This window comes from Aptenodytes forsteri, unplaced genomic scaffold, assembly GCF_000699145.1.
Source record: "Aptenodytes forsteri isolate BGI_AS27 unplaced genomic scaffold, ASM69914v1 Scaffold55, whole genome shotgun sequence".
NCBI classification, from domain to species: domain Eukaryota; kingdom Metazoa; phylum Chordata; class Aves; order Sphenisciformes; family Spheniscidae; genus Aptenodytes; species Aptenodytes forsteri.
In genome coordinates, this window is record NW_008796063.1 from 9,688,391 (window position 1) to 9,689,951 (window position 1,561).

Sequence of the window (1,561 nt, forward strand, 5' to 3'; positions counted from 1 at the left end):
CGCAGCCTCTAGCAGCATGGAGCTCAGGGCAGGGCTGGTTGAGATCCCCCCCCATGGGCCATGGGGGCTCTTCCCGGCAGGGACAGCTGCCAGAAGGGCTGGAGGCTGCTCTACATCCTCGCCGCCTACTACAAGTGCTCCGAGGTGCTCAGGCCCTTCCTCCTGGCCTTCCTGAAGGACGCTAGCAGGCACCCGGAGCTGCCTTTCCAGGGTAGGGGCTGTGCACGCCCCAGGGTGCTGGGTGCACAGTGGGGAAGGACGCCCGGGGGGGTGTCACGGGGCTCTGGAGGTGCTTTAGCAGGGCCAGCATCATGGCTCAGCCCTGTCCTTCACCCCGGTCCCCATCCCCGCCAGGCATCGCCAAAGCCTGCGAGCAAAACCTGCGCAAAACCCTGCAGTTCGGCGGCCGCAGCCTCTTCCCCAGCAGCATGGAGCTCAGGGCCATGGTGGTGAGGCCGGGTGCTCATGGGTGCCCGTGGGGTGCGGGGCAGGGCTGGTGCCAGCTTGAGATCCCCCCCCATGGGCTCAGGATCCTCCCACGGGCTCGGGATCTCCGCCGGACACTGCCCTGGAGCTGAGCTGATGGCCCCTTGCTGGCACGGGGAGCACAGTCCTTTTTGGGATCTGTTCTCCAGGGGCACCGCTCTGAGGGTGCCCTGAACTTTCAGGGGTCCCCAAGCAGGAACACAGCTCTGCGCACATGGGGCAGGGGGCACGACGGCTCACCCGGGCAGGATGGGCAAGATACAGGATGATCCCCATGGGATGGTCCCCTGCGGGATAGCTTGGGGATTCGGGGTGTCCTTTGGGGTCTTGTTGTGCGAAGAGCCCCCCTGCACCCCAACATGTCCCCCCCCGTGCAGGCTGGACGCAGCGCCAAGCGCCAGCTCTTCCTCCTGCCTGGCGGCATCGAGAGGCACCTCAAGATCAAGACGTGCTCGGTGAGTCGGAGGGGGCAAGAGGCTCGGCGCACCCCGGGCTCACGGTGACCCCCCCGGTTGCGGGTGCCCTGAGGGTGCGGATGCAGGGGGGCTGCACCCCTTGGCCTGGGGAGCTGCATGGGATGAGCCTCAATGCAGGACCTGCCCCGAGCGCAGCGGGGGGACATGGCAGCGTCCCAGCTTGCCTGTCCCCATGCCCAGGTGGCTCTGGACGTGATCGAGGAGCTGTGCTGCGAGATGGGGCTGCAGCACCCGGAGGCTTTCGACGAGTACATCCTCTTCGTGGTGACCGACGGAGGTGAGGGGCTGGTGGGGACGGGACGGCTGTGCCGCCGGCAGGTGCCACGTGTGGTGGCCACGCTCAGGCTCCTGGGGCGGCACAGGGCAGAGCGTGCGGCCGCTGACCCGCCGGGAGTATGTCCTGGATGTGGCCGCCGAGGCGGAGCGCCGGGACGCCGGCTACACCTTCTGGTGCCGCCGCGTGGTCTGGAGCCAGCCCCTCAAGTTCGACAACGAGCTCTATGTCACCGTCCACTACAACCAGGTTGGGCCACCCCACCAGGGTCCCCGGGGCCACCTCTGTGTCCCCTGCCCCCCTCCCCAAGCATCCCCTGTCCCCG

At 68.0% G+C, this 1,561-nt stretch overlaps 1 protein-coding gene across 1 annotated transcript in view; it reads left to right on the forward strand.

Annotated features, from left to right (window-relative positions):
• The window catches only part of MYO15A (myosin XVA), a 71,121-nt gene that overhangs the window by 48,880 nt on the left and 20,680 nt on the right, over positions 1 to 1,561 (forward strand). Inside the window, 4 exon segments of the mRNA XM_019473952.1 lie at positions 355 to 449; positions 864 to 941; positions 1,143 to 1,239; positions 1,325 to 1,485. Of these exon segments, the coding sequence (XP_019329497.1) occupies positions 355 to 449; positions 864 to 941; positions 1,143 to 1,239; positions 1,325 to 1,485 (431 nt within the window).